Here is a 13,923-nt window from a genome sequence, read left to right on the forward strand (position 1 = left end):
GCAACAACACAGTTAAAAAGGCTTAGTCATGGTTATGTACATGTATATGCTGAGGGCTGTAAAATAGCTTTCATAAAATGCCAAATGCCTAATTCATTTTGTTAAAGGTATACAGTAAATTGTTTTAAAGAATGTGTGAATAAAAATGGGATACGAGATAAATACAAAACTATGCAAGTGTTTTTTTCCAAGTCAGAAGAAAGAACTTGTTTGATAAGGCTTCACCATTTATATACTGCATCAAACTTGTTCTTTCCACCTGCTTGGATCAAAACAAATGTAGTTTGTCTATTTTTCTCATGTATAAACAAATTCCATCAAGAAGTTTAGGAAATTCAAAGAAATGGGAAAAAACATTACCCTTATGTTCTAGGTTTTTAGAATACCACTGTCAGTGGGCAATGCAGTGGAAAACGTTGTTTTCCAGAGCTCTATCAAAGAAGAGGAAGTTAACATATATATATTTTGCCACTGGAATGATATTTTGTTCTGAACATTATTAGGAAAACAATGATGATAACAACACCTTCTTTGTGCTGTGGAAATGTACTTAAAAAAGCACAAAACATGCTTTGTCTTTGAAGTACAGAAAAAAAAATTCAGTTTAAACATTACTATTGTTTGAAAGTGTACTTATGAAATTTTAAAATATCCAGAAACTGAAAACTTTATAAACTTTTTTTTAAGAAGTTACCTCTGAAGTTCAGGAAGTGAAAAATAGCCATGCAGAGCTAACAGTCTTCTATGAGATGCACATCAAAAGTAAATTCAACTTTTTGTACTCTCAAACCCAAACAAAGCAAATCAGATATAAAAATAAAGAAAATATTAAACCTACCCTAGCCTATGCACATTTCTCTTTTCACAACAAGGATTATTTGAGAAAATGAAAGTGAAAAATTTTCCTCCAATTTATAACCCTTGTAAAAAAAAAAACAAATTGTTTAGTATATTATGTTAGTAGTTCTCTGGGAATCCTTGCCAGATCACATTAACATTAGAAAATAAACTGCTAAATCTTGAATCTAGACTCCAATAAGGTGCAATTTTCATCTATGTACCATACTGACAATGAGACGAAACTTTACCATTACCTCCACTTACCACTGCTAGGTAGCTGCACATCAACCAGATGTTAACCGGTTTAAGCTAAGTGATACATCAACTGGGATGATTATATCTGCCAGGAGGTATGGGTGGGTTTAAATGCAGTGTGATTGGATAAGTATTCGCAGAGAAATAGAATGTAATAAAAAGTTTCCTTTCCATACTGAATACACTTCCTGATCACATTGGCATAATATGTGAAATTAGCAAACAAACTCTACCACAGGAGCCTTTGATGAAAAAACAGCTAGATTCCCCATATGAAGGATTAACAGCTGCCCTAACATGAGAACAGCACAACCAATGGTAATGTAGCCTGTGATGACAATAAACAGACTTCTTCTTTAGCAAGAACAAAATTCATGTGAATCCATTAAAATGCAAAACCCTTTCCTGTGAGTTGGATTCGCTGACATGAACAAAATCTCATGGTGATCAACAAGTCTCATGATCATCTGGGATGCGGCCACTTGACCCACCAGATTCAATTTTCATGTCATGTCTGAGATCAAAACTTGAAAACAATGACTGTGCATGCAGGCCAACAGCTTTAATTATGTCTTGGACTGAAATATTAGATCCAAACATGAGACCCACAGAATCTCATGAACTGAAATTTTATGAAGCATATCTGATCATGTGAGACCTCAGAGAATGCAAATGACCCACTAAAGCCACGAGACTAGGGCCTGAGGAGTGATATCCTCTTTCCATGCTTCTACTGGAAGACAAAGAAAGGTTGATGCCACAACTCATCTCCATGTATTTTGCACCAATACCACTTGAGAGCACAAACTGGGTCTTGCCCTCATAATGCATCAACTGGTGAGATGGAGCAGATGACCACCAATGGCAACCAATTCTTAGCCATGAAGCCCGGCTGCATTATCAGGGCCACAGAACCAACTCATCTAAACTGGGTTTAGTGTGGGTACATCAAAAGGGCATACAAAATTTACATAAAAGAAGCTTCAGTGAGGTTCTGGCTAAAGGCTTGAATTTATCTGTGTCGTGCCAATTCAAAACACATGGAAGATATTTGGGAAACAAAGTGAGTGATCTGGATCAAATAACATCAAAATTGGCCAGTAAGTCAGACAGGACCTTATTACGTCCTGTTCCCTCTCTACCATGTTTCAACATGTCAGAAATCATGGAGCAGTAGCCTCTGAAAGTAACAGCAGCTAAATTTTTCTCCTGAAAAAGTCAGTGAAAACATTAACCAGCTGAGGAATCAAGGAACTCAAAGGGTGCAACAGTTCCCAAACACTTGCCACTTTCCTTCATAAGCCTTTAAAATGGAGGGCCTTCTATTTCATCAAAATTTTTCCCTGACTGAAGGTTCAAATTCTTTCAGTGCAAGGCTGTCCTGATTAGAACCAGGTATGATGGAGAAGCCTGTCTGGTCAGTGATGAAACACCTACAACTAGGGCTGTTGAGCAGATTGGGCTCCACTAAAAATTTCCTGAGGATATCTATCACCAGATAAAGCAGATCATTCAATCATTCATCCATAAACTATCATACCAGCATGAGGCTATTATAATCACTTTGTAATTCAGTCCCTTTGTTTTCTGTATTATCCTTGGTGCCAAAACAGTTGTAGGAAAGGCACAGCCCCAAACCCTATCTCAACAAACTCAGAGTGTTCACAACCCAAGACTTCTGGATTCAAGACTGGAGGGATGAAGCAGGGGGGAAGGGGGCACTTTATGGTTCCACAACATCACAAAAAGGTCTATCACTATTTTATGAAGTTCCAGATCAGAGTGTGTAAGTTCGAGGATTTCTTGCTCGTTTGAGTAGGTAGGATGTCACCACTAAGTTGTCCAACATGTTGAGATCACTCTCCTGCAATACTGATCCTGCCATCAATGAAACGCATTTGCTATAGCATTCATTTTTAAAAGTTCACATGGAGTGACTTCTTTGCCATTGACCACAGTGAAGCAAGCCAAATGTTAAGCCTCCAACAATACAAGCTGGCATCCATACAAATGGTAATCGCTGCTTAGGGCCTTTCTAGAGCAACTCTTGTTCTAAGTTATAGATTTTCTTGTCAAAGATGCAGAATTGTTTTAACATGATCTAGACAACCGGAAAAGGAAGTGCCACTAGGCCAGTGGGGCCATTTTTAAATGGGTGCATGAAAAAGGAAAATGAGAAGAATCAAATCGGCCACCACCTTGAGTAAGCTTAGGAGTTGCAAATTCTTTCTCAATGAAATATACCCACTATTAGATATCAACTCAGCAAATTAATGAAAGCTAAATAAGGTTGGGTTTGATCACAAATTCCATACCAAGATGGAAAAAATGCTGGGATGTGGTAAGTACTGACTGCTCACAATTCCCGAAAAAGCCCAGCAGCAAGAGACTGCAATAACAAGATTTTCAAGATGACTGCCTTGGTGGCCATATTGTATGCTAGTCATCATAACAAGTCTATTAATGAAAACTAGACACTGAGGATGTTATTTTATAATAGTTACATACAATCCTATTTATAACACTGTAATACTGTATGGGGTAATTCAAATTAATAATACACAGCAAAGCTAGCACATCTTTAGATGTAAGCAGTCAAACAAATATCGGACCAAACTAAAACCAGTAAAACTTAGCTGAGAGGTCAAAATTATAACCTATTAAAGACTGAATCCATTCTAAATACATGCCAACCCCCCCAAGAGGTACAAACATAATTATTGCTATTATAAGTGGCCAAAAACCATAATTTGGTTGTAAATCAGTGTTGATTTATCAATAAAATGGATCTGTTAAGTAAAAATTTACATATGAAGAAACCTATGTATTTTCTTGGAAATGGGTCATAAACAGTTGCTATAAATAGCAAATAAGGAAAGTATTCTTACACTATTCTTATGCAGCAGTCACCTTTTTAAGAATATTCTTAAATTTAAATGAGAGGAATTAAAAAGAGCTTAATTTTCTTTTTACAAAAACAACTTGTTATTGCTTTATTTTTATTTTACTTTTTAATGTACCAATAAAGCATAATCCATATATCATCTAGTGTAAAATGTAATTTGGTGAAAAAAAGCATAATGATTACACCAAAAGTAACATGGTTGGCATGTATGCTTCCACCACAGATCCATGTCCATGAAACAGTATGAAATTTCCAATACTCACAAAGTTTGCCCTGGAATAGTATTTAAGAAGAGATTAGAAATGCTCTCTCTCTCTCTCTCTCTCTCTCTCTCTCTATATATATATATATAGAGAGAGAGAGAGAGACAGAGAGAGAAATATACTGACAAAGGTTTGTATGATTTATGATGTTTGTACATTTGAATGAAGGAAAATAACTGTCTTACATACTGTGTGTATAATGACTGTGGGTTCATGTGTGTGTGAGTGTCTATGTGGCTTCATATGTATCTGTGAGTGTCTATATGGGTTCATATGCATGTGGGTTCATATGTGTGAGTGTCTATGTGGGTTCATATGCATGTGTGGGTGTCTTATGTATCTTCATATGCATGTGTGTGTCTATGTTAGTTCATATGCATGTGTGAGTGTGTGTCTATGTGGGTTCATATATATGTGTGAGTGTCTATGTGAGTTCATATATATGTGTGAGTGTCTTTGTGAGTTCATATATATGTGTGAGTGTCTATGTGAGTTCATATATATGTGTGAGTGTCTATGTGAGTTCATACATGTGTGAGGTTCTATGTGAGTTCATACGTATGAGTGAGGTTCTATGTGAGTTCATATGTATGTGTGAGGTTATATGTGAGTTCATACATATGTGTGAGGTTCTATGTGAGTTCATATGTATGTGTGAGGTTCTATGCGGGGAAAGAAAATGAATGAGGTGTAGTATACACATGCTACAATCTACAAGTATGTGTATGTGTGTGTGTATTTATATATGTGTCTTTGTAATTTGTATATTTACATATAAATGTTCTGTGAATGCCTCAAGTTAGATTATTTCTTCGGCTAACTGTTTCATCCCCTTTAAATAACGTCATTATTACTACACCTCTCCCTCAACAACTTGCACCTGGATATCTTGCAAACTCACTTATGACATGCGGTCAGGCACTGATTCCTTTCTTTAAAACAAAAAATAACAGCAGAATTGGCCCTTATTTATTTAATGTAAAGACAATCTCTAAAAAAAAACTGGTATATCAAACCTAGCTCTATGACTCATTTTATTACCAAAAATTTGGGTTAAGTGACCGGAAATTTAAATCGGCATTATAAAATTGTAACTTTTAATAACAAATCATATGCCCATGCTTTGTTTGGAAAAGACACTGGAGATAAACTCACCATTTACAATAAAAGCATACTTGAGAGTTTCTGGATAATGGTCCTCGAACATCTTGAGTATTTCATTGAACACATCAACACCTGGAATTATAGTTATCAGTGAGATACCTTTGTAATAAAACTTCCTTAACAAAGTATACTATAGCTTAATTTCATTTTTATCAATTTTAGTTACATGAAAGAAGAAAAAAAACCTCATTTATAACATATCTCTTACACTGGAGCATTCTCCAATAAAAAGTTGCTGTTGATATAAGGATAACGCCATTTTTTAGCACAGAAGGGCTATACATGGTGGCCAGTATAACTGGTGGAGGAAGAACCCTGGAAAACCCCAGGAAGAACCACTGACCCACAAGAAACTACTGGCAAGCTTTCTCACATACCAAAGTTTGCCAAGCCTGAGACTCAAACCCATGCAGACGACAGTGAGATGGCAGTGATTCGGAACGGTGAGCGCTTTAGACCACTCAGCCACTCTGGGCCCCTCCAATAAAAAGATATTATATTAAAGAATAAACAATTGTACAAATATGCAGTCAAATATTGCTGCCTGATTAAAGAAATTTTACTGATTCTGCATATATTCAAAGAGGGAAACACCACTGTAATGCTTTACATTATAATACAGTAAAACCTGTCTTTGAAGACCACTGCTATGATGGACCACCTGTCTCCTGAGACCAGGTTCTCCATGCACAGATTTATTGATTATATAGTGTTATGACCTGTCTTGAGGGACCAGTTTTGGCAGAAGGGGTGGTCTTTATATGCAGGTTATACTGTATACATTTGCAAATAACATGATTATGGTGTGGCTCCCAAATCAGTACAACCGCTACAAATTTCTCTTATTTTGTCATTTATAGTTTTATATTCACAAAGTAAATAGCTGATTTGATGATATGGTGAGATTTATTGTATTCTTAAAGAAAAAAATGGCTCAAACACTTTGTCCTCCTTTAATGAATAAAGATGTATTTAGTCTCCAATTGTGAATTTTCCTTTCAAATATGTCAATAGTCAGCCACTACCCTATGATTTTGTTGTCAGCTTCTTGTTCTTTCATATCAGCTCTTTAAAAAAACTAATAACTTCGTCTAATTTGCACTGAACAATGCACAATAAAACCAATCATAATTTTTTGTGTTTAATTTAAATGCATTGTGTAGATCTGGTTATTCATTCCATGACAAACAATAGCCCACAAATGCTTGTTTAATCAAATGGCATACAAACCCATACCTTAACAATGCCATTGTTGAAATAATTACATCATCCAAATCAATAAATCAATTAATTTACCTATCTATTTAAATAACTGCAAGTCAATTCCACAGCAAAAGATTATAGCAACTATTGGCCACCACTTTAAAGCAAACAAAGCAAATTCCTGAAATTGATGTTCATAGCTTTTTGTTGTTTGCACTGAAGTTAGTGTGGGTGTATTTTTGTAGAGGTATGAACTAGGCAGCAATGGTGATATAGTAAAGACACTACCAATGACATAGAACACTGACAATGGAACCCTGATGAGGTCTCGTCAACATAAAGCCGCACACCAAATGTGAACCCAATATTTAGTGGCCATAACTATATTAAATGATAATACAGGAAGCAAATAATCAAATTCTACTGAAAATTATGTTAATATAGAGCTTCATATAAATTTTCTTGAAATCTAACAATGTGTGTGTGTGTGATTATGATTTTTAACTTAGCTTTAACAATTTTTCAGTCATGTCGCTACAATGTCTGCAGTGTGGTAGTTTATAGTGATGTCCAGCACTGGGGCATGATGTCCCACCCAGTCACATTATCCTGACACCAGTCCGCCCAGTCTTAACACTAACCTCTTAATGCTGAGCGCCAAGTGAGGCAGCTGGAAATCTAACAATAATAAAGATAATAACTGCAACGAACAGAAGTGGGTGGTCCAAAAATCAGAGGTCGGCATTCTGATAAATGATGATGCTAAATGAACACTAAAAATCAAACTAAGACAATGTGTCATTAACAGAATGTTGCATAACATGGGAATTAGTACAGAAAGAAACGTTTTGTGAGTCTAACAATATTAGGCCATAACTTAGCAAAATAAGAGTCCCTAAAGGGCCTGACACTCTATTGGCTGAAAAGACTGTCCAGGAATCTAAGATCAGACCAATTCTTCTATTCAATTGCTGGGTAATGAAACCATCAGATATTCTTGACAAATTCCAACAAACCAAATTTGGTAAAGAAAATTATTTTCTTATGTTTGAATTAACATGTTCACAAGATACCTGAAAGTGCTGTACAATATTCTTTGTCATGGCATTTGATTTTGATCTTAATATCATGGACATAAAATCACTAAACTTGTCTCAGAAAATGCCAAGAAATAATCACATGCTAAATTTGCTACAATCCTTGAAGCAAAAACCCAAAGCTATGTTAGCGGCATCAGTCCTGGAATTTTTCCGATATATCCACAAAATGGGTAAAATGATAAAAATCCATTCAAACCTGTTTCTGTCATTCTACTTACAACCATTACAGCAAAAGAAAGCAGTTAAGAATGCTGACCTTAAAAACAATGTCTTAGTGCTGACTATCAACTTGTTCACTGGAATGCAACTAAGTCTGGTCAAAATATGACTGTATCAAATTTAACTTAAGTCTCTTTTCTTAAAAAGCTCAATGCCCAATAAAGTACAGAAATGAAAGCAGTGACTTTTGGCTTGACCTCAAGGTCAGGTTTTCAAAACTCCTTCACAAATTTCTGGACATGTTGGTGGCAAGATCTGCAACATTTTCATTCACAACCAAATATATATTGCAAGAAGTGTATAAACACCCATGCCAGTGCCATGATCCATGCAAGAGGAGTAGTAACAAGAATTTTAAGAGTGCTATAGTGCCATTTTGGAAGATCGATGAGCACCATTTTCATTAGAACTAGCTACATATTTCTGTACTGTTGTCATGAAAACTCTATGTTCGATACGACCAAATGTAAAGATGACGTATCCATATCAAGAGTTTCAGGATGGTCATCAATGCAACCAATCATTTTAATACAGTAACAACTACATACTGCAAGAAAGAAGTTTTAGAAACAAAACAAATGTCTGTATGGCCCTCCATCTTGTAGATGTAGCTTTTACAAGATTTGTCAGAAACTGTAGTGCACAAATTTGTATCATTTTCATTCAGGACCAAATAAAAAAAAATGAGATTTTTTAAAAATGAAAATCACATGTCATTATGACCATCCCTTAAAAAGGACTAGTGATAACAAGATTTTCACGATGCCAAACATGGTCTTTCGATAAAAACTGATGACACTATGACTATCAGTCAGGTGAAGTACATCTAACTGTAACAAGTATTTCAATATGTCCACCACAGCAATCAAATCTCATGACAGACCAGTTTCCCTTTCATTTTGGACCAACCTGACATATGAAATATTTTAGTGAAAATCCATGTTATTACAACCATCTTCACAGGGGAAGTAACCATAACTTAATGTCCAGGATGGCCACCAAGCTGACCATACTGTATGTCAGAGTCTCTGCATACTTATCAAGATGACATGTTTTTAAGAAGCCTTTTGGTGAAAAGCCCAAGTCAATATGACTGTACATTCAAGTGGAGTAGCGATAACAAGATTTTCAAAGCAACAACCATTGTACATTCAAAATAAACTAAGCCGGCCATACTGAGAATAAGATTGATATGATTTTAACTTAAGACCAACTGACATTATACGAAGACTTTAAACGAAAACCTAATGTCAATTTTACTATCCACTTAGGAGTAGTAACAATAACAAAATTTTAAACTATCATGGTGGCATTACAGAATTTTCAAGGGGCACCTTTCTAATTTATGCATGGTTATCTTCAAAAAATTAAATATTATTTATGTACACAAGCAAATCATTTTCACTTTTTCTCATTTAAAAAGCATCATTAAAGTTGGTAACTTCATCAATGAAGCCCATAGTTTGAAGTCCAGTACCATCCTCCATTTTATACAGTCAAGAGAATGGACAGAGAATATTTTCCTTAGTTAAATGGATTTTCTTGATATTTCCCAATATGATATATAACACAATGGCACAGTGTGGAAACCTGGCCATAGTGTTACAGCAGTGTTTCCCTGAAATTTTAAAACGTTGTATAAATTAATGTTGGAAGTGTGAATTTCAAATCTGACTGGATATTTAATTTTTTTAAGTGCAAATATTATAGAGGTATAACCTGGTTTCCATAAATGCCTTGGTCCTAGTTTCTCGAGATCAAATATGATAACAATTTCTTCTCTCCTCCTGCCAGTCTACAAGAAAAAAAAAGCACAAAGTGATAAAAATGCTCTGATCTCTAAAATGGCTTGAATACATACCAGTAAATAAAAAATGCCTCACCCATAACAGCAAGGTCATGAGGAACTATTATAAAATTATGGAATAAAAATGACAGAACTCAATATTTTAGAAATCCTGTAACACATAGCTTTCTCCAGCATGCCCGTGTGTGTGTGTGTGTGTGCGTGTGTGTGTATAAGTCTATAAGTCTTTGGTATGACTCGGACAGGGTCCAAAACCCACGGCCTCCCCCATCCAAAGCAATCACTCTAACCACTTAGGCCACTGGAGCATTCAACATAATATGTAGGAGTTAAAAAGAGCAATAAGGTTATGGGAACAGGCAAGTGACTTACATCATCCATTGTTGTGAACCTGATCCAGATGGAAGGGGATATGACTGAAAACATGTGAGAACAAAAGTTTAATTAAAATACCTTTACTGGTTCCAAAGTTACACTCGTGCATGGATAAATGTCAGTTTTATTGTGGAATTTTTTGCTGTGACCTTGACCTAGGGCAAGGGGGGCATGGCTATGGTATCTGACATAAATTCTAGTCATAATATACATTTGTGGTAAGAGATTCATTAAACACCTTCATTGGTTCAAAACGTATACCCCATACAAGGAAACAAGTCAGAGTTACATTTTCCCTTGCAATGACATTCACCATATGGAAGGATATATGACTATGGTACCTGACATACTGTCTACAAATGGGGCCTCAAGTGGCCGAGTGGTCTAAAGTGCTCTCCGTTATGGATCACTGCCATCTCACCTCTGTGGGTGTGGGATCGAGTCTTGGATTCGGCCAATGTGGGTATGTGAGAAAGCTTGCCAGTAGCTTCTCGAGGGTCGGTGGTTCTTTCCAGGGTTTTCCCGGGTTCATCCTCCACCATTAATACTGGCCGCTATATATAGCCTATCGTGTGCTGAAAAATGGCATTAAACCCTACAACAACAACAACAACTGTCTACAAATAATACACAACTAGCTAAAGTTTCATTAAAATATCTTCAGGGTTCAAACGTTAAACTCCAGAAAAGTTACAAGTCATAGAATTACATTTCCTTGAGGGCATGGCTATGGTACACAATATGCCATCTAGTCATGTTATATATACCTGAGCAAAGTTTCATTACAATATTTTCAGTCCAGGACAAAAGCCACTGACTTATATTTTTCTTTGCTGTTACCTTCAGCTTGTGGCATGAGATTTGTAACATAGCCATCTGGTCACAATATATATCTGGGAAAAGCTTCAATAAAATCTCTCCAACCATTCTGAAGTTATGGGCAAGAGAAGTAAATGCTAGTGGACTGATGGGTGGACTTACAAATGAATGCACAAATGGAAAGACAAATCCATAACACAAAATAACCAGCCAGATAAAGGTGTACAAGAATGTCAACAAATACACACCACACAGATTGTATTTTCTGTTTTGTTTCATATGGCAAAGAAAAATTTCTTTCTTTTTGCTGTCTAAAAACATACCATCTTCACAGTCCACAAGAAAATGCAAGCATATCAGAAAACACATCATTTATGAACCAAAATCTGCACCAAGTTACTAATAACTTACATGTATTGACACAAATATGAAATTTCTTATTATTCTGCTATCCACGATAAATCTGCATACATAATATATGTCACCAAGTAAAAACAAAGAGAAGAAACCAAATAAAAACAGAAGGAATTTTAATTCAAAATTTCCAAGCATATGTAGTTCAAGCAAAAGTGCTTTCCAGTAGTATGTGGAATGTAGTTCTACATATTACAAACAAAACCAATGAAATGGACCCAGTCTGTGTGCTGGTTACAAAATATGTACTACAGATTCATATAGCAAATGTCTTATAGTATCACATGCGATAATGTTGACAGTTTGCCATTTATGTTTTGCTGTGTTTTTGTGTATCTTGGCACAGTAAATATCAGTAATAACCTAATTCTTCTTCCTAGTTCAACATAAAAAAAGCATTTAAACAGAAATAGATGCCCCCACCCCCGATAAAACCCCAACCCCACCATAGGATCTGAATGTGATTCTCCACACAAAAGATGGCCACACTTCCCACTAGAACAAGAAAGTGACAAAATGGCTTATCATATTTCTTGGTCATAGTTTTATCAATGTTGTCTATCAATGACAGTAAAAATTTATTTTTGGTAATTATCAAATTTATTTCTCTTGGAAAATCCAGTAATTTACATCCTAGCATTAAAAAAGTTATTATCCACTTGAACTAATTTTTAGACATGCAGCTGGTCTTTGTGAGTTAAGCTTCAAGTATTATCCACAAGGAGCTGATAAACAAAATTCTGGAAATGAAAGACTGTGACTCTACGATTTTCTCTTTTAAAAATAGGGTAACATATCCTTCTGATGTTTTTATGATTTTGATTTTTCCCCATTTGTAAGCAATAGAATTTTTATAAAGGGTTCTGTTTAATAAATGTCCATCACTTTTGACAATTTGATTCTAATCTATTTAAGTTGTTTCTCATATCAAACAAGTCATTAATTCTTTTTCCAAAATTGGTATTTGTATGTTTCTCGTTTCTTACCACTGGTGAAATTAATCTGTGTCCAAAAACCTAGGTGCACAAATCAAATTATTTGTAAACTATGTCACAAAATTAAAGGATAAAAAATAAATACCGTGCCAAGAAATATTTGGTGTCCTAAAACATTCAGTGTAAAAAATGATAATACAGAAAAACTGATATACTGTTGATTTAATGTAAGAAGTATATCTAGCAATACTGTACAATTTTATTCTACACCTTGACTGCATTTCCTACTGGATTCCTTGTGCCCATGATTATCTGTAAAAATTATGTTGTGCTAACAAATGCATAAAAATAGCTAAAAGTCATCATAAGACAGATATGTGAACAAACAGTTGTTATAAGCTAATATCATACAAAGTTTGTTGGTAATATCTTAGTAGTGACTTTTCAAAGACAGGACAATATCATAAAATATCAGCTAACAAAAAAAAGATAAATAAAAAAAACACAAATATGAACTGGTGTGCCTTTTACCTTTTCAAGCTCCTCTTTAAAGCTCTTGTAGAATGATTCAATTATCCACACTTTACTTCGTATAACTTCCTTCTTTTTACAGGAATGTAAGATTCCTAAAATAAATAAAAATGTCTCTCCAAATAAATTTGTATAAAATATGTATACATTTTAATACAATGTAACTTATTTATTTAAATAATATCTGGCATCATTTATTTATTTCAATTAAACTATGATTTCTGAAGAATTTAGTTAAAGCTGTAAGTAGAAAAGGATCCAAGATTGACTTTATCCATAATATAAATTTAATATTGAACAATTTGACATTGCCCACTCAAAGACAGAAAATACAAGGAGAAACCCCACAATGCAGTCCTGGGATGCAAACTATGTAATACAAGGAACCCTAAATTTAGAACAAAATTATGTCAAGAAATAAAAGAAAAGCTTATGGATTTTAACAGTTAATCAGCACTTCAGTTTTGACACTATCTGTTGAATGACTATCCATAACACGAATTTAAAATACGTAAGTGCCAGCTAATTACATAAGATATTTATTCTAAGGAAAAATTTCCTTTGTAATTAATTTGTGCTTAATTTATGTTCAAAGTAAAACAAACTTTAAGACTGAACTTAATCTAAAAACATTGATATTGAAGTCTACAGTGTGGATAAAAAGATGAATGTATAGCTGTAATAACACAAACACAGAAACCAACATGGTAGATAATTTAACCTCCACCAAGGTGGGCTCAACAAAAATTTAAAGAATTTGCATAATATCTAAGACAAGATCTTTTTATATTATATTGTGTTTCTTTGAGAATATTTACCCAAAAATATTAATTCTAGGAATTTACTCCAACTCCTCCTTAGACTTCCAGTCTCTCATTAAGATTAACAAATTAGTCTTTCTTATTTATATCACATAGACTCTAATAGAGATCATGGGAACTAACTCTTTCCCGATGGCATTATAATTATCTCCCCTTGTCCCAAATTGGTGGTTAACCGTATACCAAATGTTCTTTAGTTTAAAGCTTGAACACAGAATCAGCAAGAATGCTTGCATTGGCCAGTAGATGTGACTGTTTAACTGTAATGTGAT

At 34.7% G+C, this 13,923-nt stretch overlaps 1 protein-coding gene across 1 annotated transcript in view; it reads right to left on the reverse strand.

Moving 5' to 3' along the window:
• LOC149771425 (SEC14-like protein 2) overlaps positions 1–13,923 on the reverse strand; it is a 51,777-nt gene that overhangs the window by 21,985 nt on the left and 15,869 nt on the right. Inside the window, exons 5-7 of the mRNA XM_089948470.1 lie at positions 12,831–12,925; positions 9,669–9,744; positions 5,419–5,499 (exon numbers count right to left, since the gene is read on the reverse strand). Coding sequence (XP_089804596.1) covers positions 5,419–5,499; positions 9,669–9,744; positions 12,831–12,925 — 252 coding nt within the window. The remainder of the gene's footprint in view (positions 1–5,418; positions 5,500–9,668; positions 9,745–12,830; positions 12,926–13,923) is intronic.

The sequence above is a fragment of the Sinohyriopsis cumingii genome, unplaced genomic scaffold, assembly GCF_028554795.1.
Source record: "Sinohyriopsis cumingii isolate HCF-2022 unplaced genomic scaffold, ASM2855479v2 utg001869l, whole genome shotgun sequence".
In the NCBI taxonomy this organism is placed as follows: domain Eukaryota; kingdom Metazoa; phylum Mollusca; class Bivalvia; order Unionida; family Unionidae; genus Sinohyriopsis; species Sinohyriopsis cumingii.